Source organism: Apis mellifera, linkage group LG16 (genome assembly GCF_003254395.2).
Source record: "Apis mellifera strain DH4 linkage group LG16, Amel_HAv3.1, whole genome shotgun sequence".
NCBI lineage: Eukaryota > Metazoa > Arthropoda > Insecta > Hymenoptera > Apidae > Apis > Apis mellifera.
Genome location: NC_037653.1, coordinates 5,892,271 through 5,919,037, shown reverse-complemented (window position 1 = coordinate 5,919,037; position 26,767 = coordinate 5,892,271). Strand labels below are relative to the sequence as shown.

At 38.6% G+C, this 26,767-nt stretch overlaps 1 protein-coding gene across 7 annotated transcripts in view; it reads right to left on the bottom strand.

The window, feature by feature from the left end:
- The window catches only part of LOC100576384 (tyrosine-protein phosphatase 10D), a 48,675-nt gene extending 24,862 nt beyond the window's left edge, over positions 1-23,813 (bottom strand). For all 7 annotated transcript variants that reach the window (XR_003306337.1, XM_026445886.1, XM_026445889.1 and 4 more), the window contains exon 1: positions 20,927-23,813. Coding sequence is in view for 6 of the 7 variants with exons in the window: in XM_026445886.1 (XP_026301671.1) it covers positions 20,927-21,010 (84 nt within the window). In the remaining variant the exon portion in view is untranslated. The remainder of the gene's footprint in view (positions 1-20,926) is intronic.
- Positions 23,814-26,767: the final 2,954 nt, after the last annotated feature.

Here is a 26,767-nt window from a genome sequence, read left to right as displayed (position 1 = left end):
TGCGCCGAGAATTATTTTCCACGCGTGCATTGCTGCCGGTGATTAAGCGCGGTCGTGTGTGTGTGTACGCGTGTGTGAGCCAGGCTTTTCGACTGTTCAAGTTTTATATATGTCGACCGATGGGTGCAGAAACCAGCCCCGCCCTCTCTCTCTCTTTTTCTGCTCTCAGAGTCGCGGAGCTAGGCGAAATTGGAAAAGGCCTCGCGCGAAAGTAACGCTTTTCAACGTTGTTCCTCCAAAGAAGTATCTTTCTCTGGCTTGTTTTTCTCTTTTTTCGTTTATGAAACGTTGGACAGGTGGAGAGAGGGTGTTTCTTTTTTCGGGGTGCTCGTTAGGTAAATGCTGTCTGCCACCTGCCTTGCGCACCTTCCTCCCACACCTGTCGCCACACTGCGAATCTGATCGACGTTTTTGGTTATCTCGGTGGATATTTTCCTTTTTTTTCGGATTTTTGAGAAAGAAGTGTAGGAATCGAGATTTTTAACACGTTGTGGAAGGTTTTTTGATTAATGAAGAGAATTTTACGCGAATCGAATGAAATAATTAGCGGAGAGCAAGTAAATCGTGTCTTTCGTCGATGCATTTTCAATTAAAATACATTTAATTGATTATTGGCGACGTAATTGAAAGAAAAAAAAAAAAAAACCTCGGATGCAAAATAGTATTTGTAATCACTGTCGCGCTGTCCGTCATCAATTTAACGAGATTATCTATCTACATATATATATTTATATACGGATACTTATTTAACGTAATTCCTCGTAATGGATACGTTTTTAATCAATGAAAAGTTTAAAGGGCGGTGAATCGTACGCGACGCGAAACGAGGATGGAGACGTGGCAACGCGGGCAATCGATTCGATTTTTCAATTAAAATTACGATTAATCGTAAAACTTTGGATACAAATGAATTGCAATTGCGCGTTTACCGCCCACGCGATTATCGATCCAATTTGAAATATTTGTATTACAGATATCATTCAATTGTTCGAAAAAAAAAAAGAAAGAAGAATTCATGAACGTTGAACATCGTTGAAAGCTAGATCAAATCGCCATACACGCCAAGAGATTCGTACAATACACTCCTATACATATATATCTCGGATTGTTCGGTTAACGAGATTCCGATAACGCGATTCTTCGAATGGCCTCCGTTATCCGGGGTCATCCCTCCACGGACAGGAACGGAACTCTTTTATAATCGGCCATTTCTGCCGTGCTCACTTACTTATCCAATACGAGAGAATATGAGCGCGCGGCCGCTCACGATACTATAAATGTATACTATAAATACCACAAAGGTTTATGCCTCTTTGCCATTGACTGGCGGCCTCGTCTGGTCGCGTGTCGCTGTATCATGATCTAGATAGCCGATATCGCAATAGGCAGAAATTGCTACAATTCCACTTTATGTAACGCTATTACGCTAGTACCTATGGTATACAGCTACGTTGCGATAATTATTTGCCCCTTTCGCACGGATTTTTCGAGAGAGAAAAATTGAAAATCTCTCGAAGCGGCGCGAAATATTGAAAACTGTGACAAGTGACATTTTTCTAAAGATCACGTGGCGAACGAGAGAGAAAAAGAAAAACAAGTTGTGCAACGAGAATTCAAATCGAGAGAACGAGCTCGTGAATGTATAAAATCGGTAATCAAGCGTGATAATATTTCTGCGACATTTCAAACGTGCCTGACCAACAACGGGCGAGATCGTTTTACGTGTATTGGTCGCGCCTATATCGTAACACGGTGTCGCGATTACATTAGGAATTTGGGCGATCGAGCTCACTCTCATTAATACGTATAATATTCGATCAACCGCATCCCCCTCCACTCTGCAAAATGCGTATGCAAATTTTTCCGCGAATGTGAATTTTTTTTATAGTTCCTCGAAGCGGGTATTCGGTTACGACACCCGTGTGTGCGGCCAAGCTTTCTGCCTTCTCAGTGAAATAAAGAGGAACGGTACGCGCGAGCGATGATGATTAATCGTCGTTGCGCGCAAAGGAAACAGAAATGAAAAAAAAACGAACGATCTTATCGATGAGTTAATGAAACGAGAGGGTATTGTTGTATATCTCGACGAGAGATCATGTTAAAATGGAAATCGATGATCGAAAAAAAATTTTTTTCAATCGGACAGGGAAGATAATAGTTGAAAGTTTTTGAAAAGTGGTAAGATAGGAAGTCTATCCCTTTCGAGAAGAGAATACTCGATGCAAATGCGGATTTACCGCTCTAACAAGTGGAACGTTTAGAACCGTTACGATACGTTTGCGACAAAAGGGCTTTGTGACACTCCACTCCTTTGTTCCGAAACGAAGGAATTAACGCTGCATCGCGAAAAACCTTACGTGTATAAATATATATACATGTTACAATCGTATATATTTAATAAAAAAAATAATTCAACGTTACTTAGTTTTAACTTTCACTCCGATTCACTTTTCAAATCCACCTTCCTCGAATCTCAGAACTCAATAACCAAAAAAAATTCAATAGTTAGAATAAAATTACATCCATGATTTATAAAAAGCGAATAAAACAAAATGTCGAACCAACGAGATTATATACGAGATCGATTATAATACCTACGAATTGCCTATTACAAGGCTTTGTGACACTCCACTCCTTTGTTCCGAAACGAAGGAATTAACGCTGCATCGCGAAAAACCTTACGTGTATAAATATATATACATAAATATATATACAATCGTATATATTTTAATCAAAAAAATAATTCAACGCTACTTAGTTTTAACTTTCACTCCGATTCACTTTTCAAATCCTATCTTCCTCGAACCGCGATCTCAGAACTCGATGACCAAAAAAAATTCAATAGTTAGAATAAAATTACATCCATGATTTATAAAAAACGAATAAAACAAAATGTCGAACCAGCGAGATTATATACGAGATCGATTATAATACCTACGAATTGCCTATTACAAAAATCTCTTTCTCTCTCTCTCTCTCGATTCGTTAAAAGGAATAGAATAAAATAAAAAATGCTAGTCATTCATCGCCATTCGTTGGCTCGTGGATCGCGTCACGCGTACAAAATACCTCGCGAACACGTACGAGTACTTGGGATTACACGAGCGCAGGGGGGACGTGTATGATAACGTCGATGAATGTCGTCGCGTCGTGAAATTCCGAAGCGGCTCGGCTCGTGCACGCTCGTGCACGCGGCTCTCTCTCTCTCTCTTTATATGTATGTATATATGGAGAGAAAGATGACGGTCTTGGGCGGAACGCGAATTGTCGGAACTCACAATCGAGAGCGACGGTGCGAATAGAGACGCGTTGGCCGGTCCGCCGTTTAACGAGATAAATCATAATGGAGCAGAGGGTACAACACAATCTATTCGTTACGCCGCCACCAGCCGCGTGGCGACTAAAAATACCACGAGAGAATTCACGCTCCAGCTGGAGCGCGTATCGCGACCACGTTTCAACCGGGTGTTCACGCCGGGGTGTTGGATTGTGTTTACGACGTATATACGGGGTGGCGATTCGGATCCCTGTTTCACGACATCCTTCTGGCTTTCCTTTTTTTTTTTTTTTTTTTTTTTTGCTACGAAAATTCAACACAAGATTCGTTGATTGGATTTTCGTCGATCCTTTCCTTCGTGGAATATATTTTTCGAGAAAGGGATGTTGTACGGTATCTTTTTTTTATGGGAATAATAACGAAATTTCATCAGTGTTTGTTTATTACTTATTATTTTTCAAGGAATTCGGAATTTTCTTCCAGCCATTAAATTCACGGTGGAGGAATTTACGCAAGAATTTTTATAACTGGAGTATCTCTATATTGAAAATAAGAAATTCTCGGATTCGTTAGATCGTCTAACGTTTCAATATTTTGTAATTTTAGGGTACTTTAGTTTAGTTTCGACAATTTTCTTCGTATCAGTGTTTGTTTATTACTTATTATTTTTCAAGGAATTCGGAATTTTCTTCCAGTCATTAAATTCGCGGTGGAGGAATTTACGCAAGAATTTTTATAGCGCTATAACTGGAGTATCTCTATGTTGAAAATAAGAAATTCTCGGATTCGTTAGATCGTTCAATATTTTGTAATTTTCGGGTACTTTAGTTTAGTTTCGACAATTTTCTTCGTATTTCTCGTGAAATTGTTTGGTGAAAATTCTCTGGTGGAAAGATCGGGTAAAGGTCTCTCAACGATTACTCTTAATTCCTCTTAACTAGTTGCGCCAACTAGTTCTTCAGACACGTTTCAACAATGTAGAATAACACTTGTGAAGTTAAGTATCCCCTCGTGCAACACGCTTCTCTAATGCAATGTAGCAACAATGGTAATATTCCTATTCTATAATCAACCTTACCCTACGAGCCCTTTGGCCACCTTTAATAACCATCAAAATTACTATTCTTAAAAATAACCGTCGATCGTTACAATGCATCGCCGTGAATATCATTCAAATCTTCTCCAAAGATGTAACTCGCTTTATATAACAACAATACTAACAATATATCATTAAAAATACTCTGAAAATTCCAATTGAACCAACTCGTTTACTTTACCCATAATAATAATAATAATAATAACCAATCTACCGTATATCATTATGAATAATGTACCATCGATCATCACCAGGAAAAATTTCAATGACACAACCATTCGAATCGATTCGAATCGTTTCTCCTCGCGACTGATTCGATCCCCCTTCGTTCACTTCACCCCACACGCTTTTCTTAAACATCCATCCGAGGATCAACGCCTCCGGGCAACTCCGCTTTTTGTCGAGTTATTACACGTGGCCAACGCGTTCGACCACCAATTTGAACCGCGTTGGAAGCGCGAGATCTCGTGACAAATCCCCTCGCGTGATATAACACCGCGCCTCGAGCGCTATTATCTATCCATATTATGATTAACATTGGTTACATAAGCAGGCAGGTAGAGAGGTAGGTATTCCACACCGCGGCTGTTCCTTTGGCCGAAGGAAGGTCGGATACGTTGCGCAATCCGTGTGACCGGATTTATCTTACTCTGGAGGATGAAGAATCGCGATATATTACGAACGGTTGGGTAAACGTGGGAATTTTCGTTCGAATTAGAGTTTGCTCGCGAAACGGATGGATGGATGGAAAAATTCGTTTCACAAGGTATATGATAATGATAATGAATCGTGCCAATGATAAACAGATTTTTTGAACGATGCTACGATATTTCGAATAAAGTATTATTATTATCCATTGGCAGGAAGAAAATTTTCCAAAGAGAAATCACCTTTATCTAATCTTGGTCGAGTGGCGAGAGAAAGTAGAGTAAGAAACGGAGCAGTTATCGAAGATACTTTTCTCTTTTTCAGAAGAATTAGAAAATTTTGATTAACTTTGTAACGTAAAAAAGGAAAGAAAGACGAGATCCTGACGAATTTCATCGAAAGACTGACATTTTTGAAAGAAACGGAGCAGTTATCGAAGATACTTTTCTCCTTTTCAGCTAACGAGAAGAACGCCAATTAGAAAATTTTGATTAACTTCGTAACGTAAAAAAAAAAAAAGAAAGACGATTCTGATAAATTTCATAACATCGAAAGACTGACATTTTTGAAAGAAACGGAGCAATTATCGAAGATACTTTTCTCCTTTTCAGAAGAACGCCAATTAGAAAATTTTGATTAACTTCGTAACGTAAAAAAAAAAGAAAGACAATTCTGACGAATTTCATAACATCGAAAGACTGACATTTTTGAAAGAAACGGAGCAATTATCGAAGATACTTTTCTCCTTTCCAGAAGAACGCCAATTAGAAAATTTTGATTAACCTCGTAACGTAAAAAAGGAAAGAAAGACGAGATCCTGACGAATTTCATAACAGTCGAAACAGTAATATTTTTCTTTTATATTCTACGAACAAAATTTTCTTGCAAAAGGAAAAAAGAAGAAGAAAATTCACTTAATATGGCCTTTATATGACCTGATTCAAGGCCAATATTCTTGGACACTCGCGAATTCGATATTTCGTTTCGTTTCGTTGCTCCTCGGACGGATGAAGCCCGGATTCTCTAAATAAACTATAGCATCCCCCGCGCAGAATGGGTGAACCCTCGTAAACGGGAAGGTCTCGGGTTTGTCAAAGACAAACATCCTCGAGGAGAACAAGGAACGAGCGGTCCCTTTGAATTGAATTTCAGAGAGAAAGTCCTCGCCTTCGTGAAAATTTTACTAATAGGATGGATGGGAAAAGTGTACGGCATCATGCAGGGGGAGGAGGAGGAGGAAAAAATATCCCTTGCCAACTGGAAAAGTCTGCTCGTTATTATTTAATGAGAACGCCTAGCGAATATCCCTTAGTTATAAATAAACACTAGAAGTGGAGAAGAGGAGGAAACAGCGAGGAATTTAACATAACTCGGATCGCTTCACAATTGAATATCTCGCAGTGTTTCTTTTTCTGTTTGTTTTTTTTTTTAAAAATAAAGAATATGGCTCCTGTAAATTAAATATTTCGCGATAAATTTAAATAAAGTTATTCTGTACACTGATCTCTTTTAGCGCAGTTTCTTTTCAAGTAAAATTCAATAGGGAAGAGGCTTTAAAGAATTTGGATCTCAAAAGTAACCCCATAATTGAATGTTTCGCAACAAATTTAAATAAAATTACACTGTATCGATCTCTTGGCGCAATTTCAAGTATTTTAATATAGTAATCGTGTCTTTTTAGATAAAATCTAATACAAAGAGAGTTTGAAGAATTTTGGGTTCCAAATAATAATTGAATATTTCGCACCAAATTAAAATTATTCTATACTGATCTTTTCTTTTTAAAACCCAACACGAAAGAGACTTTGAAGAATTTGGCTCTCGAAAATAACTCCATAATTAAATGTATTTCGCAACAAATTTAAATAAAATAAAATTATTCTTATATACCGATCCTTTAGCGCAGTTTCAAATATTTTTAGTTTCTTTTTAAAAATCTAACATAGAGAAGAATTTAGTTTCCAAATAATAATTGAATATTTCGCGCCAAATTTAAATAAAATTATTCTATACCGATCTTTTCCTTTTAAAACCCAACGTGAAAGAGACTTTGAAAAATTTAAAATTATTCCACACCGATCTTTTAGTGCAGTTTCAAATATTTTAATTTGTAATCGTTTCTTTTTAAGTAACTTCCAATAGAGAAGAGACTTTAAAGAATTTGGCTCTCAAAAATAACCTATAATTGAATATATTTCGCAACAAATTTAAATAAAATTATTCTTATATATCCTTTAGCGCAATTTCAAATATTTTCTTTTTAAAACATAGATGAGACTTTGAAGAATTTAGCTTCCAAATAATAATTGAATATTTCGCAACAAATTTAAATAAAATTATTTTATACTTTTAGTGCAGTTTCAAATATTTTAGTTTTTTTTTAAAACCCAATATGAAAGAGACTTTGAAGAATTTAAAATCATTCCACACCGATCTTTTAATACAGTTTCAAATATTTTAATTTCTTTTTAAAACATAGATGAGACTTTGAAGAATTTAGCTTCCAAATAATAATTGAATATTTCGCGACAAATTTAAATAAAATTATTTTATACCGATCTTTTCTTTTTAAAAGCCAACACGAAAGAGATTTTCAAAAATTTAAAATCATTCCACACCGATCTTTTAATACAGTTTCAAATATTTTAGTTTCTTTTTAAAACATAGATGAAACTTTGAAGAATTTAGCTTCCAAATAACAATGAATATTTCGCAACAAATTTAAATAAAATTACTCCATACCACCATCTTTTTAGTTCGATATCAAATATTTCAATTCGGAATCTGTCGATCGATCAAATACGAAATTTCTCTGTTGGATTTTACTTAAAAAGAAACAAATTATAAATTAAGACTGGTACATGGAATAATTTTAAATTCTTCAAAGAGTCTCTTTCGTGTTTGATTAAAACCTGAAAGCAAAGATCCCCGGTGATCTGTTCATATATACAAGGCAATAATTCAATCAGTTTCCCGGCACCCGATCAATCTTAAAAAGTTAGCGGCGATTTTACGATCGAACCTGCTGCCACCAATTAACGAAATTGAACAAGTCCAACGCTAATAACGAAATGGATGGCGAGACCGGATAATCGTTAAGGTCGTCGTCACGCGCATTTCGCGTGACGAACACTCCTTGATGGTATCGATCGTCATTGGTCACAGCCGCTCTAACGAATCTGCCGTAATGTAATCTTGGATTATAGCAATGGATTCGCGTAACTGCCTCCGCGTAGGATTATTACACGAAACGGTGCAAAATTCTTTAATCAAACCGTGATTTTAAACTCGTTCGATTCTATGATCGTCGATCGATGAATTATTCTTCCTCTACTCGGTCGGTAAAAAAGTAGATTTTTCATCGTCGATACGTGGAACCAACCGTGCTCTCCCATCCTTTGAGTTAAATTTTTAAATATAATTTATATATTTTTAATATATATTTTAATAATTTATAATACTTTTAAATTTTAAAATTTTAATTTCCAAGTCACTAGGAAATGTTCAATAACCAAAAATTCATCGAGTTTCCATCATCGCAAATAAAACATTCCAATATAATATCTTCTCTCCAAAAATCGATTATCTCCCAACTTGAGAGTTTCTTATCGAAACTAGGAGATATTCAAACGTGGAGAAAGACGAAGCGTGATGTATCCTTCACAATAAAAAAGAATCAATAGCTTCGATCGAATCAACTGTATATATTTATACAAAAGGCATTATCTGTGAAACAAAGAGGAAGCAACGATCATCCTTCCTCGAAAACGATCTAATCTAACGATGCAATATCCTGACAACAGTTGAATCCAACCAGTAATCCGTTTGGATAAGATCTGCACGCGCTTAACGATCCGACTTCCTGTTTACAAGATGCTCCACACGTTTCCTACCTAACTTGTGTAACACTTTACGCAATCGACGAATTCTCGGGGGAAGGGGAATCTTCTCGGGATAAAAAAAAGAAAGAAAAAGGAAGAAAAAAAAAAGAAGAAGGAGGAGGAGGAAGAAACGTTGGAGAACAATAAAATTAAATTGCTGGAGGAGACTCTCCATTTACTCCGTGCACATCGAGGAGACAAAAGAATTCTGACGACTGAATCGCTGATGTAATGAGAATTCACTTTTTTGCCCGGGACACGCTTCTTTTTTTCCGAATCGATAGTCAACCCGGGTTCGAGCATCTGGGTTAAACACTGGGCTTCCATATCTTCTTCCTTCTTTTGTTTGTCCAACGATGGTTGAAGGGGAAAGAATAGAGAGAAAAATATATATATATATATTTTTTTTTTCATCGTTTCAACGACGTTTCTGCTCTACGTACTTCGTCGAGTCGAAAATTTCCTTTCCTACAAATATTTCATATTTTTTGTATTATGCCGAGTTCAAGTTTCCACGTTTAAATAATCCATGGAAAGAATACAGAGTTTTATATATTTTCAGATCGTTCGATTTTCCAAAATTCTTCCCGAAAAATCGAGTATAAAATCTTTTCGAAACTGTGTAGAAAGATCTGTGGAAAAAGGGAGAAGCACGATGTTCTTTAAGAAAAATGAAAGAAGAATTTCCTCGAAACTTTGATGGAAAAAGAATGTTGCAACGAAGTCTGAGTTCCTTTGAAGGCTTCATTGCCGACGAAAATGTAGTAGATTGGTTATACTTGGTTTCTAAATATCCTCGACGTGCCTCTCTTCCCCTCATTTTTACTTATCTAGAGAAAAATATCGACGACAAAATTCTCGAGCATATTGAGAATCACTGCGATAATCTTTCGTCGATAAAAATAATGAAACGATCTTAACAAAACAATCAGAAAATTTCTAATTTTCACGCTCAGTGAAAAGAAACTCTTAACTGTTGCTTCAAAGTGTGAACAGATATATCCGAATGGGGAGGGAGGGAGGGGAAAAAAAGAAAAGAAAAAAATTAGAGAAATGTATAACACGTTGCAATCCAAATGAAGCGGTTTCGTAGCTTTTGCGTAATTAAAGAATTTACGTAATTTACGTTGGCGCAAACTTTTGAAATACTGCACGGAAATTTTTCGCATCGGTCGGTTAATTGATTCCCTAACCGAAGATACGATCTTGGCGTTACGCGCTCGATCTTGATATATTCCACCAATCCTCGCGCGATTTTAGCAATTAACAACTTGCAATATTTCTCTTCGAATCGTTTCGAATCGAAAAATTTATTCCCTCGTTTCGAAACTTTCGCTTCCTCCTTCCCTTCGCCCTCCTTTCCCTCTCCCTCTCTCTTTCCGAGAAACGCTTGTTTCGGAAAGTAATCGGCCGTTCGATTAAGATAATAACTTGGGAACTTTGTAAGTTTAATAATCGTTTGACGCAATTACCACGAACAGAGGAAATTCGTGTTCTCGCGATAAGTAAATTTACGCGGAACAAGATAAATGACACCTCGTTTTTCGGTCTCTAATTTGCCTCCTGGGGAGGGAGATTTTACTCAAGTTTATTTAACATTTAAAGCAATAATATATTATCTTGTTTTGAGAAAATTTCTTAATTTCTCACGGTTAAATTTCTAGGTAAACAAGATAGACGAATTGTTCCAACTGATAATTCGTTACCGACAAACTTGTTTACTTTAATTTCCAATATGTAGATAGATATCTCTTTGGAAAAAAAAAAAATGCGCGACGGTAGATAAGGTATTTATGACTTATTTCGCGCGTACAGTCGCGATAAGGAAATGGTATCCAAAGAAACGTCATTTTTTTCTTCTTCTTCTTCTTCGAATAAATAATAACGAAATAATGAAATAATAACAATACATACGTTTGGAAAAAATTGCAACAATCATATCTGACGTTTCGCAATTTCTGATTACTTCACGAATACCACACAATGTATCTTTGATTCGATCGTATCGTAATCGCAATCATGTTTTTTCCATTCGCGCAATCACGAGAATTATTAATCCCCGGGTTAATTATCCCCGATGATATTGTACACCTGCGAGACCAAGCGATAACCGGAAGCGATCCTACGTTCTTGGAAAAACTAACTTATAACGCAAACGATAATTACTCGTCACAGGCCGTTCAAAGTGCAAGGAATGATCACGTGCACGTTCGATCATTCAACGACGAACCAGTTTCTTCCTCCACGCTCTTTTTCAATTATCGCGCCAACATATTATTCCTTTTTCCTCTCCTCCTCTTCCTCCTCGTCCAAATTCCTTTCAACCAACACCAGAGATGCAAGAGATGCGTCTTTCTCCAAACGTTTCACACAGACGTCATTATGCTTGGATATCGATTGCGTTATTATGCGAGAACCCACGCGAAACTACGTCTTTCCAAGTGTCTCGGCTCAGTAATTATCCACGTTGTACGTACGAAGCGGGGGGGAGCGAAGAAAGCTTCTTCTGACGCGATTCCGATATCTTTCTTTTCGTCTCGAGAAAAGGAAAAAAAAAAAACAAGAATCTTTTTCGTTCGAATTCTCTATGAAGAGTATTTTTTTCTTTTCTTTTTCAAATTAATTCTGCGTCTTAAAACAGATCGGTGAAATTTAAAAAATTTTCTCTCTTTGGAAAGTTTCACGGTAAAGATGACGGTAAAGATTACCCTTCGTGTCGTTGTTCGCGAGCTTTCACGATGAATATCACCCCATGACACGGCGGAAATTAGTCGACTAATGGAGAAGGATTGAGAACTATTTTTCGGCTATTTTTCCTTATATAGAATAAATTTCATCCATCGTTTCCGTGCTTATCTCTTGCTCGATAATTCTATTTTAAATGTAAATGCTTTTTAAGTATAATAAACATTTGAAAGGAATATCGTATATACTTTGCACTTTGTAGATAGATTAGAATGGAAAGATAGAGAGACTTTCTCCTGTAAAATAAATTATACAAATATATCGAGATGCTAGTTTTAAAGACAACGAGATAAGATAACGCTTACTACTTACATTCCCAAGTTATAAATTAATTTTAAATTACCTCTGGAAACTAATTCCACGCGAAAACTGTTTCCACATTTTCGAGAAGATGTTAAAAGATGTTAATCCGGGTTAATTACCTGGGCAGAAGAATTTCACATCCCTTCGGAAAGCTAAAACTTTCGAATGGAATACGATTAAACAGATAAATACGTTGTATTATGTTCGAAGGAAGATTCTTTTTTTCTTTTTTTCATTATCATCAATACTCCCGTTCACCGGGAAAAATAATTTATTCGGACAGAACGACGGGAGTAAAATCGTCACTTTGCATCACAATAATAAGTCACATTGTATGCTAACTCGTAGGAGATATAATTCACGGATGGAACAACTATTAAAGCGAGCGGACAATGAATTCCAGAGATCGTTTCACGATGAGAGAAGTGGAAGGGACTTAAACGAGGCAAAGAACATTGAAAAAAAAGAAAAATTGGAAAATAATTACAATACGATAAATTGTACGAATAATATACAATGAAAATTGTGCACGGAGAGAGAGATGAAACGCGTTTTCTCTTCTCATTGAAACGCGTCTCCCTTCGAATTTCGATTTTACTTTATTTAAAGACACACCGAATAATAAAAAGAGATGAATAAATAAAATATCATCATCTTATCACCTTTAAATTATTCTATTTCGAGCGATTGTCTCGTTCCAACTTCATAAATCGCATTGCGCAACTCGACAACCTACATGTGCACGCCTATTGTTCGCATCTCTCGGAACTCGTGGAAGAAAAAAAAAAAGAAAAAGAAGAAAAAATCCCCCCGTGGGAAAATTCCCACGGCACGACCGGTCGCGATTCTTCGCTTCCGCGATGCTTCTCCCCGCCAAGGATGAGAGATCGAATCGCGGCCGATAAAAATACAAATGATGCGGCTCCCGCCACGCCACGTGCAACCGAAGGATCTTAGAATTCTGATGTCATTGTGGTGGGAGGGAGGGGGGAGGAGAGGAGAAAAGTAGCCAACTGGTTTCTTCGAACAACCGCCTCTTTTTCTCCTGTTTTATTCTCACGCGTACGTCACGCGTCCACGTTTAAACGATCTCTATCCTGTTTCTAAATTAGTCTCCTCGCCCCACTCTTTTCTTCCCCTTGCCACGTGTAATGAAACAATTTTTCCAATTTTCTTTTTCTTCCTTCCAAGAGAATTGAATTGGATTGATCTTGCTTTTTCATTTATTTATGCAACTCTCTATATGTGTATATATATATATAGAGAGAGAGAGAAAGAAGAACGTTTGCAACCCTTGAAGGAAGGCGGAAGTTAAAAAAAGTTACGCGATAATTGGAGCAACGGGATACGAAATATCGTTTTCACATCGGTTGGAAAAGTGAAAGTGGGAAGATTACGATTTAACCATAGCTTCGCAGGAGACTTATTTCGACGAGCGTATCAAACGAAACCGGATTCCTAGATTAATTATTATATAATTCGCACAGAAGATTGGCGACCGCCGTTCGAATAGAAAGTTTCGTTCGCCACGCGAGTTCTCTAGCATTGGAAACGGGACGGAAAACCTTCTTCTCGAACGATAATGAAAAAGAGAGAGAGAGAGAATTTTCCTCCCCCGTCTCTCCCCAATTATTCATCCCGATCTTTACGGGGCATAGAGCGTTGCTCGCTCGTTTATCTTCTCCCGTCTGCTCTATTTTCGTTGCGCGCGCGGCCTCATCCTCCCCTGGCTAGGCCAGGATGTACTCCAAGCCTACATCCGGATGCGAGAGAACAGCGGCGGAGCAACGAACGGCGGACGACCACGTGCAACTTGCCCTTCCAAACCATTCTCGGGCACGGCCTAAGTTCCGGTCGAACACCAACTTACGATCCTCGTTTCCTGCCCTCTCCCGTTCACGCTTTATGAGGATGTGGACCAATATGGATCATCCCCAATGATCGATAAAAGACGAGACGTGTCTTTTCTTTTTCTCGCATACGATACTTTTCGATATGAGTTACGATCATGAGATTATTGAGGATTATTTTAAGGGGAGAGGGGGAAGAAGAAGGATCGAGAACAGCGTCTAATAAAAATCGTTTCGTTTCGAATTCTCAAGTTGAAAGTGTGGTATTAATTAGAAAAAAATGGATTCGTACGCTTTTTACCTGTTCCAAGGTAAAAGTTTCGCGAATATTCGCCATTGTTTTTTTTTTTTTTTTTTTTTTTTTTTTTTACGACTTTCACCCATTATTCATCGCCCCCGATCGCAGGCGATCTGAAAAGCGTGAGGAGGAACGCGTTTCCAATCGTAAAATTCGACGGCCATAATCCGTCCCGATAAACGTGAAAGTTTCCATTTACAATGGATCGAAATGGGATCGAATGAATGGGGGAGAGGGGGCCGTTGTTGTTTAACGCGATGGCGGGCGGGCGTTTCGCGAATTTCTGGGTCACCGTCCCGGCCAGGTCGAAAACTTTTACGCGACACGCGAGCCAATGAATAAAGAGAACAGCGTTGTACACGCGTTTCCGTTACGCTAAATGCAAACTGATTGCTTGTCACATGCACGCTCGTTACTCGGAATACGGCCGCCAATATCGTTACAATTCGACGTGGCGATAACGTGGCACGGCTGAATCAGACCACGAATAAATTATACGAAAGGGAAATAATAATAATAAAGAATTGGAGAGGATGATGAAAAAATTTAACATTCTTCGAAATTATCTTTCCACGCTTCGCTTATCCACGCGTTGATGGATGATGTTCTCTTCTACTTTTCCACACAACTTCTCGAAAACGAGGATTTTATCGAGGATCGTTTCGACTCAAGCGAATCAAACCTGCACGCATTATTTTTATAAGTTCGAGAGAGAGAGAGAGAGAGAGAATCTCGATCGAGTTGGAGGAAGATGGCGGAAGTGGAAAATGGTTAGATCGAGGTTTCGTTACTAAATTACCGAGGTGATTCTATCGAGGTATTCGTTCGGCATTCGTTGTTTCGGAACGCGAAGAATCATAAAATCAAAAGTATTATAAAAACCATTTAATAGAGAGAAAGTAATCAAGAGACGAAATTGTCTGGAAATAATTGCATCCATCTCCTAGAATTCCCAAGTACTCATAAATCAATTTATAATACAATACTGTCATAAAATCAGAAATACCGTAAAATCATAAACACAAACAATAACAGGTATCATTTAACCTGTGGAGGGTTGCGGTTCATCATTAAACGCGCATTCCACAAAACTCTTTTTTCCTTCCTCTTCCTTTTTCTTCCTTCCTTCCTTCCTTCCTTCCTTCCTTCCCTTCTTTCTTTACTTCTGACGAACAATATTCATACCACTGGTGTACAAATGTGACCGTAACGCCATCGCGCGTGGCGACTGTAAAAATTTTATATCGGAAAAAAGTCGGACGGGGAAAAAAAAATCTCCCGTCGATGACGAACGAGTAATGAAAACAAATTGAGAATCGAAAAATTTCCGATCGATTTATCAAAAAAAAAAAAAAAAGAGGGAGAAAAACCACCCTCAAACGTCGTTCACGGTAAATCGAATTTCTGCTTTGAGAACACGAGTTTATTTTTACCTCGTCAAGGGGTGTCGAGAGTCTCTCTCTCTCTCTCTCTCTCTCTCTGCAACCCTGGAAAAGGGTTCCCGCATTAGTGAGAAAACGTGTTTCCAGCGCACATGGGGGCTTTCATTTTTTTTTTTTCGCGTTGACCAACGGAACGCCCACGCTTCCACGCGTAACCCATCGTAAGCGTAACGTAACTCTTCCCTCCGTGTCCGTGAGAAGGCTGAGGAAACGTCGGTTTATTCGCGCGCGAGGGGTCCTCGTAGTAAAGTGCTTAAATTAGCACGCGGTCATGAGCCCCGAATTCTGGGCCAATAATGTCACGGCTTTCTCCCGATCCCACCACCACCCAGCCGAAATACATACAGCGCGCGGACAATTTGCGCGCTACCGTGCTCGGTTTGCATCATCGATCTATACGCCCTCCTTTCATACGAGGCTTCCACAAGGCTTTTTTGAAATTCTTACTTTGAGTTCTTTAAAAAATTAATATTCGCTTTCTTGTTGAGAGAAGTGTCGATTAAACGATATTTTGAAAATTATCTTTTTCGATTTAATTATTTAAGAAACGGAAGATCAATGGAAACATGATCGATTTATTCGAAATAGACTCGTTCTTAGAGATAGTTTTGATGATTTTATGAAATTTGTTACGAGTTCTTTAAAAAATTGCTTTTTTATCGAAAGAGAGAGAGAGAGAGATATCGATAGATATACTTGAAATTATCTTTTTGAAATTCGATTGAATCGTTTATTTAAGAAACGGAAGATCAATGGAAGCACGATCGATTTATTCGAAATAAACTAGTGGTCCTTCGAGATAGTTCTAATAGTTTTTTGAAATTTGTTACAAGTTCTTTAAAAAATTAATATTCGCTTTCTTGTTGAGAGAAGTATTAAACGATATCAGGATATTTTGAAAATTATCTTTTTGAAATTCGATTTAATTGTTTAAGAAATGGAAGATCAATGGAAACACGATCGATTTATTCGAAATAAACTAGTGATTCTTCGAGATAGTTTTGATGGTTTTTTGAAATTTGTTACGAGTTCTTTAAAAAATTAATATTTGCTTTCTTGTTGAGACAAGTATTAAACGATATCAGGATATTTTGAAAATTATCTTTTTCGATTCGATTTAATTATTTAAAAAACAGAAGATCAATGGAAATATGATCCATTTATTCGAAATAAATTAGTGGTCCTTCGAGATTTGATGGTTTTTTGAAATTTGTTACGAATTTTTTTAAAAAATTAATATTGCTTTTTTATTGAGAGAAGTGTCGATTAAATGATATAGGATATTAGGATTATATTAGGATATTTTGAAAATTATTTTTTTGAAATTCGATTTAATTATTTAAGAAACGGAAGATCAATGGAAACACGATCGATTTATTCGAAATAAACTAGTGGTCCTTCGAGATAGTTTTGATAGTTTTTTGAAATAGGGTTACGAGTTCTTTAAAAAATTAATATTGCTTTTTTACTAAAAAAGAGAGGTATATCGATAGATATATCCAGATATTTTGAAATTATCTTTTTGAAATTCTTTAAAAAATTAATATTTTTTATCGAAAGAGAGAGAGGTATCAATAGATATATTTGAAATTCGATTGAATCGTTTATCGAAGAGCGGAAGATCGATCATTTGCCGAATAATGATCAATTTATACGAAATAAATCTCGGCTCGAAGTTTCGTATTTCGTCATTCTTTTGCAATAATCGTACTTGGCCACGTACTTCATTACGGTTGTGTTATAATTCTAGCGTTGAATTTAAATTTTCCATTAACCGATCCGTTCGCTTGTTTCATATATAAATTAAATATCCCTACGATAATTTCACAATTAACGGCGAAACTTTATCGTTTAACGAATTTCGCCTATATCAAATTCGTCCGCAAACGATTGCTAGAACGTTCGAAATTTCGCGTTCGAACGTTCGAAGCGGAAGTTACAGTAATTCTGGTTAAAACGGTGTCGGTGAGTTTCGTCTGCGCTGCAGACCGCGGATGCAAATTTCGCAGTCACCGACATATCGACGCTGCGAACGAGCGAAGGAAGTGAGCATCCGGTGCATCTTTTATTCCATTGCAAAAAAAAAAAAAAAAAAAAACAATGCAGAGGAAAATATTCGGGAAAATATCGGAGGATAACTCCTTGAAAATGGAACGAGTCACGGCTGGTTCTTTTCCAAGATGCAGGAAGTTATTCGAGGAGAAAGTATATAGTTCACCGAGGTGTATCTCTTCCTACAACTTGATGATCTTTTTTCAAGTGCAACGACGCAAGTGCAATGGCGATTATTACTTTTTCTTCGACGTAATCGTATACCTCGTGCCTATGACAAATCTTCCCTCTCTTATTCGAAGGAATCTTCCTTTAACTTGGGAAAAACGAAAATAAATGGATAAATGAATATTTTAATTCCATTCGATACACGTATATATCGTTCGAATTCGATTAACAAAAAAAAAAAAAAAAAAGAAAGAGAGAATTGAATATTTCTTCATTACATTTCGTAATGTAAAGAAATAGAATTAGAAAATTCACAATTTCGCAATATTTTTGTATAAAATATTGTTTTAACCGTGAATATATTTCTATTAACACGATAAATCCTTCTTAAAAATAAAATATCGGACAATTCATCATCGAAATTTTCGTTTACGTTAATACACATTAACATAACGATAGACGTGTGTTTCGTTGGTTACAAAATTTCCTTTTACCATAAATTACCTTAATTGGGGAGAAAAACAGGCAAGATACAAGTAATACTCGCTCGCCCATAAAACCAACTCATTGCAACAAATTGAAACAGATGGCCGTTTTTATTTCGTTACTTTATCTGTTGTATCGCGTAGCCGGGTTAATTATAATTTCTCCTTGTTCGCCAGACCACCGCGGAGTGTTCTCTTTTCCCGATTCTTTTTCCCCCCTTTTTTTTAACCTAGAAAACGTTCACGCGTCATCAGGATCGAGCTCATTTTCTGATCGAAATAATTTCCTATATTTGGCCCATCTCTCTCTCTCTGTCTCTCTCTTTCCTAGATTTTCGTATTTTTACGCTTTGTTTCGATTTCAAGGATCGCCGAGGACTAGAAATACGCCGTGATTCATTCGCGAAACCCTCCGACCTCAAAACCCACAAAAATTCTATTCCCTCGTTTCCTTCCCGTCCTTCGACGAAACCTCTCTCTTCGTATCCGCCTATCAACCCGAGTCGATCCTATCCTATGCCTTTTCCATCGTTTTTACATCCAATCTCCTCGCTTTATTCACTTTCACTTAGCCTAGTTAACCGTGCACCAGCAACTACACCCGAGCGATACCCTTGCCTAGCGTTTCCATCCATTTTGTTCGAGGATGATAAATAATATATATATATATATGTATATATATATGTATTCGTAATTTCAAAAAACAATCGAAATGGGCGTTGGCCACGGTCGAACGGGGCGACCATTCACCGGCGGCGGCAGAACTCGGCAGAAACTTAACTTTCGCCGAGGAAACTTTCCTTTACTCGATAAACAGCGATGCGCCTACAGCCGATTCCCCGAGTTTCATTTGTTTCAACGTAATGTAATTTTACGACAATTTTTAATTATCGGCGACAGCCATACTTTCACAGCTTCACAGAGTGAAAAAAAAAAAAAAAAAAATTTCGCTGAAATGTTGAATTTTTATGCGCCATCACGCGCTATTTTTTTTTCTTCTCTCCTTTTCTTCTTCTTCTTCTTCTTCTTTTTTTTTTCGTTTATTAATTATTCGACAGGTCGATGCACGGGGGAAAGGAAGGGAGGATGTACGTGGATGTAAATTTTTACGATGTAATAGTAAATTTTTTTTTATATCCTATCGTGTATTATTCTTTCGCCTGCTCTTTCGTTTATTGCTTATTCGTCGACGAAATCCACTGCTTCATCGTTTCTTCATCCGCTTCTTTCCTTTTCCAGGCGATACGGATTTATTTTATTCTTTTCTTCTTCTTTCTTTATCATCTTTAATTTAGATAAATATCTTTTTCTTATCTTTTCCATAATCCGCAATTCTTCATAATTACATCCTGCTCGCGCTCGTCAATCAATTTCGAAGAAAATAATACGCATTCGCGTATAACGAAATACACACATATACATCGTATTTATATACGCGTATGCAAATAATTTTATATCATAGTTACGAAGATAGTAAGAAGATAAACTACGTCTCCATTAAATCGTAATCATCGACGGGGAATTAAATCGCATACAATATATCAAGAGGTAGAAAAAAAACGCCGATTATCGCCAATATAAAGTTATCCTTGTCCCAGCAACCTGCCATCGTTTCCATCATCGAATTCGGCAAAACGAAACTTTTATCAAATTCTTCGACAATGAGATACGAGAATTACGTTAACAGTCCGCGAAATACGAGTCATAAATTTGCGTAAGAAGCACTCGTCAAATTCCTATATATATTTGTTCCAATATTCTCTTAACACGAGAACTTAATATAAAATTGGAATTGAAATTTCAAAGATATCGAATCGAGGACGAAATCGTATCGTTTCGAATAATTCGAGCGATAAGGAGATTCGAATTCAGAGGTCAAATACGCGTTGGATACGTTCTCTCAGGTTGGGAAAGTGAGACGAGTTTCGCAACCCGGGGACACAAATCGGCCGAGCAAAAGAAGACTAGATACCCGGCCTGTGTGTGTTCCCCTTCACCGATCGCCGACCACAACTCGGCGAGAGACGAGATACTCGGTCTACGAGATATTACACCGCGAAAGAACACCTTCCTTCGATTCTCTCCTTCGAATCGGGCTTGGAAAATTTTCGATTAGTCAGAGGCGAATGGGACAATCGACTCGTAAAAATTTACATCTGGAACACGTTATACCGTGTTCCATTTCCAATCTCTGTTGCGCAAGAAATTTATTAGCATTGGTAACTCGTGACTTGTCAAATTTCTACTAACGATATTGCCTCGATTGTTGCGCGTGTATACGTGTATGTAAGGCTGTTTTTCTTTTCTACGAATCATTCGAAATTTAGAGTTCGAAAAAAGGAAGAACGATATCGGCGAACAATGATCTATCTAGATAACGATAACTCTGTCTAACCTTGAACCGTATTATCCACCTTCCGTTTCATATTCCAAGAAGAGGAATAATTCAAATGAATCGAGAGAACGTATAAGCAAAATTGAAAGAAAAAAGGAGGAATAAAATAAATTTATCAAACGAAAACTTTCCTCGCTAGCGAGCAGAGAGATGAAAAGAAGCGGAGCGAAACGTAATCATAGACAAGAGGCTGGCTGGCGAGTGTCTCTCTCGTGGAAAGCCGTTCCAACGACACCGTCCTAGATTCATACGATTATACCCACCACCGTCTCCTCACTCTACTCACCTCCGCGAGCAGCGTCAGAAGCAGAAGAAGGGTGCCGCGAAACCTGGATATGGATCGCGCGCAATCGACCATCCTGCTCTTCATCCTTAATTTTCTTCGACCGACACGGATCAACGCGACTCTGTCTTTCTTCCTTTCCTCCTCCTCCTTCTTCTTCTCCCTCGCACCAATTTCAACCGTGCGTATATTCCCTCTCCTCTCCTTTCTCCTCCGCGGCCTACTTCTTGGCCTATTACACCTAAACTCACCGTGTATCACTTCGGTCAAACACTTTCGGTCACTAAGAACGCACGCGAGGAATCGTGTCGATCGTCTCTCTCTCTCTCACACGCAGGCAGGCAGGCAGGCAGGCACACACGCACGCACACGCACACGCACACACGATCGATCGAGTTAAACACGAGCACAACACACACACGCTAGCGCAGACAGTTTGACGAGCCTGCTGCTATCACGAGGAATCACGTATCCCGGCCCGGGCAACACCTTGCGACAACACCTGTTCGCTCGATTCACAGGTAGCACGCCGCCGACAACGTTGGAACCGTGGAGGAGAGACAACAACAGCGGCTGCCATATCCATGGACGGCCGGCCGGCTGGCTGGCTGGCTGGCTGGCTGGCTGGCTCGACGGTTCGGCTAACCGGAACACTCCTCCCCTCTAACTCGTTCCGGACAGCTCGGATAGGAATGTTGGAAACGGTACCCAAACGACCGACCACGTGTGTCACCGCGTGTGTCACACCAACGTGTGCACGCTTCCTGCTCGACTAGTTCGCGGCCGCGCTCGTACGGATTTTCGTATGCCGAGTGACGTTGAAACGACGACGACGAGCCGAGGCATTCACGATTTTATTCACTCTGGATCAACGGGGACTCGAGGATCCCTTTTTTCTCGTTCTGTCGTTGCTCACGATAGTTCTGGTCCCTGGTTCCGCCATGACTGGACTGGGTCAACGTTTCGTTGAAAACTTGAGCTCGCACCTCCTCCGAAAGGAAGGTACCTTTCGATGCGAATAATAATAATGGAATGTCAGGCAAAAGTGTCGATGAACCGTGAAACGGCGAGGGTCATGTCGTGCCTCTCTTCTTTCGAATTTTACCTGGAACGATACGGGCAACCGACAACGAGCTCGTCGACAATGGCCACGTAAAGTTTGATAACGAGCTCGTGCATTATCATCTTTTTCTTTCTTTCTTTTTTTCTTCCCTCTTTTTTCTCTTCTTTTCTCTCTTCGACTCGATTGTTCGACGGCGGTCGAAAGAGTTGGAGGAGGAGGAGGGCCTAGATAAGGCCTCGTCCTTTCTTCTCCGTTCGACGCTCTCCTATCCGTCCCGTTTCGGCCCCTCGACGAGCGTGGAACGGGATAACGAGACGACGAGGGGATGCCACCCTCCTTGCCTTGCCCGAGACAACGCCAAGGTAACGAACCGAGCGTTTCGTGAAATAGGAGATGTCACTAACCAAGTCAGATTGTTCGATATCGGGGAAATTGTACTTCAAAGGCGATTATTCGATCGGACGTTGATTAATATTCTTCTCGCCTCTCTCTTCTTCTTTCTCTTACGACGAAGGAGGTAACTCGTTGCGTAACGTCGTTTCAGTTACTTTGTGTTAAAAAAATAAAATGGAATGTACGAGGTTTTTGATAATCTTCTGGTCTGATCAGTTATTTCTTCTTCTTCTTTTTTTTTTTGGCGCTACAAGTTTCCTTTCGCTCGTTTAAAGCGGCCCACGTTGACGTCGCTACGAACGCCCGACGAATTTGAATTAATCTTCGAGCCAATCTATCTTTGTTCCTTTTGTTCGCCTCCTCGTGTTTCGAATCGATCGTCGGAAAATACGAAATCGAAAAGAGAACGTACGTACGGAACGTTGTGTGTACGATATCGTTACGATAACAAAGAATAACAAAGAGTATCGCGTGTCTGTCGAAATGCTCCGTTTCCTCCTCGATTTCTCTCTCTCTCTCGATTCGAACGATGAGAAATATCAACCGAAACGTGCCACTACGTTTCAACGTCAAAGTGAAACACGCCAGGCCACCGAGGCGACGGTGGTTATCAACGTGAAACCGAAAGAAAGAAACGTTTTAATACTTTCATCCGAGCCTTAGTCACGGAAACGAGTTTTCATATTTCTTTCTTTCTTTCTTTTTTTGGTTTTCTTTTCCCTCCTCTCGGTGTTTCCTTCTCTCCTGGATCTCCGCACGACGATTCGATTCGCCAAACGGAACGAGCACCGTGCCAACCAAATCGATATGTCAATAACAACGCGTATCGCGCCACGAGAAATTCGCGTGACGTGAGAAACAACAAGCCGTGCGTCGATGAAAGAGGAACAAACGAAAAACTTCTTCTTTCCTTCGTCCTTTTCCACCCACTCAAACGCGAACTCAAACTTGTCAAAAGATAGCAGACCGAAGCGTAGACATCCGCGATGATCAATCGAAACGGCACGTCTCACGCATCACGCGTGCACACTAGCACTCGCACACTATTGACTTGGGTGAAACTTCTCTCCGAAACGAGTACACACAACGAGTTACGAATGACGAAAATCGAGTACGACACTCTCGGCCGACACACGACACGGATACCGCGCCGCTATTCTATCCGGATACTGGCAAAAACCAAGATTTCCCCCCCCCCCTCCCCCCGCACTGGAGAAACAATAGAGGCGCGTGACAGCGAGGAGCAGGAGAGCCACCGGCCGAATCCTTGCCACGAAAGCAGAGAGGGCAAGGTAGGCCTCTCCTCAACGACGGCAAATACGCGGTTTCGTCCGAGGTGAGGTGCACTCGGTCAACTGGCGCGCTTTCATGACGCCTCTCCCGGTGCAGGCACGGGCAACGGGACCTCGGCTGCTCTCTCGCCACTCCAACTCGTGGCTCGCCGAACCAGCACCAGCTAAATCGCTTGCCTTGCCTCGTTCCTGCCCTCCCCTACCGCGCCGCAGCTAACCTGACTGCCTTTCCATTCCATTCGACCCTCTCTCTCGCTCTCTTTCCTTCTCCGTCTTATTCTCTCCCTCCCTCTCTCTCTCTCTCTCTCTCTCTCTACATCGTTCGAAACGCCGCCGACTACTGCCCCAGCCGGATACCCGGCGCAGCCGCCACCACCACCAACGTTTTCCCCACCTTTCCTCCTTCCCTACCATCAATCTAGCCCCGAACTACTCCCACCATCTGGCCTTTTGCATTCCCTGCCACCGATGACGTTCGCCGCTCTGCGTTTCCTCCCTCGCTGTGCTTCACGGGCCTAGGAGCTCCTCCACGGATTGGTTCGGTGTGTATAGAGTTATGTGTACGTGTGATCGGTGGCCAGGAGCGTAGCTTGAAAGGGAGACGCTCGCTGCTTTCGACGCGTGGGTTCGATGACTCGCGATAATCTGGATCTTCTTGAAACGATTCCGATTTTTTCCGAGATATCACGTATATTGGTTGAACGGAATTTGTTAGGTTTCGGGAATTTGATGTACGGTATGGTTGCTATAATTTTTCTTTTTTCAAATTCTAGAAAAAAAGCTTTATTTGAATCTTTTCAGGAAAGTATATACTTGTTGATTAAGGTAAAGAAAAAAAATGAACGTCCGCTTGATTTCGTATCTGCTTCGATTTCTGCTTCCTTGTTGTAAAAATCTTATCCCTCGATCCTTGTCTTTGAACATGGACTTATTTACTTACTTGATACTTGCAGATCTAGGAAGGATAAGAAGCAAACTCAGGGACGTAGTTAACAGTTTTTACTTTAGAGTAAATAACAATGATGAATTTGGACGGAAAAGTTGAGATTATCTATAAATATTCCAAAATTTTCATTTTATTAAATTAACGATTTAAATTTAAGAAATGTCTATTATATTTACAAGTGTATTAGATTTATCTTATTAAATAGCCTTTTACAAATATGAAAAGCAATTTTATTACGTTATACACTAATTACTATTATTACCTAAATTTGCTGGAATAATGCGCAAAAAAGGAGGATATAGCTCCATCGGTGAATAAATAAATACAAATCGAAATCTCTTTAATTATTTAATAGAAACTGAATTCTTTTCTCCCACATCAAATAAACAGATAATTCAATACAGCTGGAACGATGAAATTAATAACACAAAGGAACGATCAATTATCGATTCTTCGTTATTTAAACTTTAATATTAAAGATCGGATTTAAAACTTTCTTGATATCGACTATTCCTTTTGTATTCCATCTATGCCAATTCAATTTACAACGAAAAGAATTTCCTATAAAATGGATAATTTAAATAACCTCAAATATCCGTCTCCATAATAATATTCCAAGGAAAAAAAAAAAAAAAAGAAAAAGACAAAGAAATTATCAATGCAAAAAATAACTCATACCAATATTAAAATGTCTATTTAACGATAAATTTTTCATTCACTATTATTAATCACTGAAAAACAAAATGACGTAACACTAAACAGTTAAACAAAATATATCTTCCCATGAATAAATTAAAACTTAAACGAAATCACAACATCCTAATGAACTGCAAATGAATAATCATATTTCCACGTTATCTTGAAGTGAAAATTGCATAAATGAATGCAATATAATTAACATCGAATTTGGAACCGCCACGATACAGTACTTTGTTCAACGTCATCAGCCATATTGCAAGATCTGCACGAATGATGCGACCAGCACGTAAAAATCGAAATGGTCGTGCGTCTGTTTATACGGCGTATAGTGACAACCACACATCTTTTTTCCTTTTTTTCTTAGCACTTCGCTACATACTCTTTTGCCATTGACGTTCCTCTTCTCGAGTGAGAGTTGCTGGTTAACACCGCACGCACACCATCGTCCCAAGCGTGTTAGCACTTGTATCAACAGAACCTTACCAATCGTTCCTTCTTTCCCACCACCATTCGATGCATTCCCCACCTATAGGAGCAACCTTCTGTCGGCGTTTGCCCTCTACCCTTATTGCGAGCCCAGAACAGAGAAAATTACTACCTACGGTTTTGCGCGTGTGCACAATACTGGCTTCGTTGTGTACGTAGTTCCTTGTCTCGTTCACACAAAGAGAATGAGCAGTCACGTAACGCGAAAAACGTGTACCACACAGAAAGGATGAGCTGTCTGGAATAATTGAATTAGAAATTTGAAGCCATTCGGAAAGAAATTTGAAGAGATTCGGAAAGAGACGATTAATTGAGAAATGTATTTGAGATTTGAAAAAATTATTAGTTAAACTGATATAAAAGTTGTTCTATTACGTATTATTTTTCTTTTTTTTATCGTTGGAATATTGATTGAAAAAAGAAAATAAAAAATTAAAAATTTATCACACACGAAATCAAAATAAAAATAAGATTCAATGAATAATTTTTAAAATACGCGCGTTTGGACTGTCGATAAAAAAGTGATCGCGTTTTATTCTCGACTGTCGGTACGAAAGTGATCGCGTTTTATTCTCAACTAACGGTACGTTTCGTTATTATAAAATTACTATGTTATTTACAAACGTTAATATATTATATAACAATAATATATGAAAAATTTCTTAAGATATTAATAAAATATTAAACGAAAATTATAAATTATATATTAAATATTTAAATATTCTAATATTTTAAAGAGATATTTTCGATACGTACGTACAGTACAACGGTATCGACCGAACTGAGGTTTAATAAACGATAATACACGCGCGTATATACAAACAGTCGATATGTATTTATATTCGTTCGATTTTGTATATAATTCAAAATCATACACAAATTTCGCGAATATTTTTCTTTTGTATATATATTATATATATTATATGAATATTATTAAATATTTCGCGAATATTGATATGTATCAT